This window comes from Branchiostoma floridae, chromosome 11, assembly GCF_000003815.2.
Source record: "Branchiostoma floridae strain S238N-H82 chromosome 11, Bfl_VNyyK, whole genome shotgun sequence".
In the NCBI taxonomy this organism is placed as follows: domain Eukaryota; kingdom Metazoa; phylum Chordata; class Leptocardii; order Amphioxiformes; family Branchiostomatidae; genus Branchiostoma; species Branchiostoma floridae.
Genome location: NC_049989.1, coordinates 20895533 through 20895908, shown reverse-complemented (window position 1 = coordinate 20895908; position 376 = coordinate 20895533). Strand labels below are relative to the sequence as shown.

Genomic DNA, 376 nt, shown 5'->3' with positions numbered 1-376 from the left:
CATACAGCGGGGCTGGATGCACCTACAACAGGGCGGGCTGCCTGCAGATTTACCAACTCTCAACAGGAGGCGCCCTAGGTAAGAATCCCTGCTTCTTTCATTGGGCCAGTGAGTCTAGGGTATCATCTTGTTGTTTCTGACTTAGAGACTTAGAGAGTTTCTGACTCGCTCTCGCGCACCTGTTTCTCACGCGCACCTGTTTCTCTCACGCACTTGCTTCTCTCGCGCACCTGTCTCTGATTTAATTTTAATTTTTGCTAATTTACTGTAAATGCATTTAAGTTCGCGGGGATTTAATTGTGTAAAAAATGTCTTTTCGCGATGTGCGCGAGAGAAGCATGTGCGTATGAGAAGCATGTGCGCGAGAGAGGCATGT

The 376-nt window shown here is 47.9% G+C and overlaps 1 protein-coding gene across 1 annotated transcript in view; it reads left to right on the top strand.

Annotated features, from left to right (window-relative positions):
* The window catches only part of LOC118425367, a 32523-nt gene that overhangs the window by 29514 nt on the left and 2633 nt on the right, over positions 1 to 376 (top strand). Inside the window, exon 13 of the mRNA XM_035834175.1 lies at positions 1 to 78. Within this exon, the coding sequence (XP_035690068.1) occupies positions 1 to 78 (78 nt within the window). The remainder of the gene's footprint in view (positions 79 to 376) is intronic.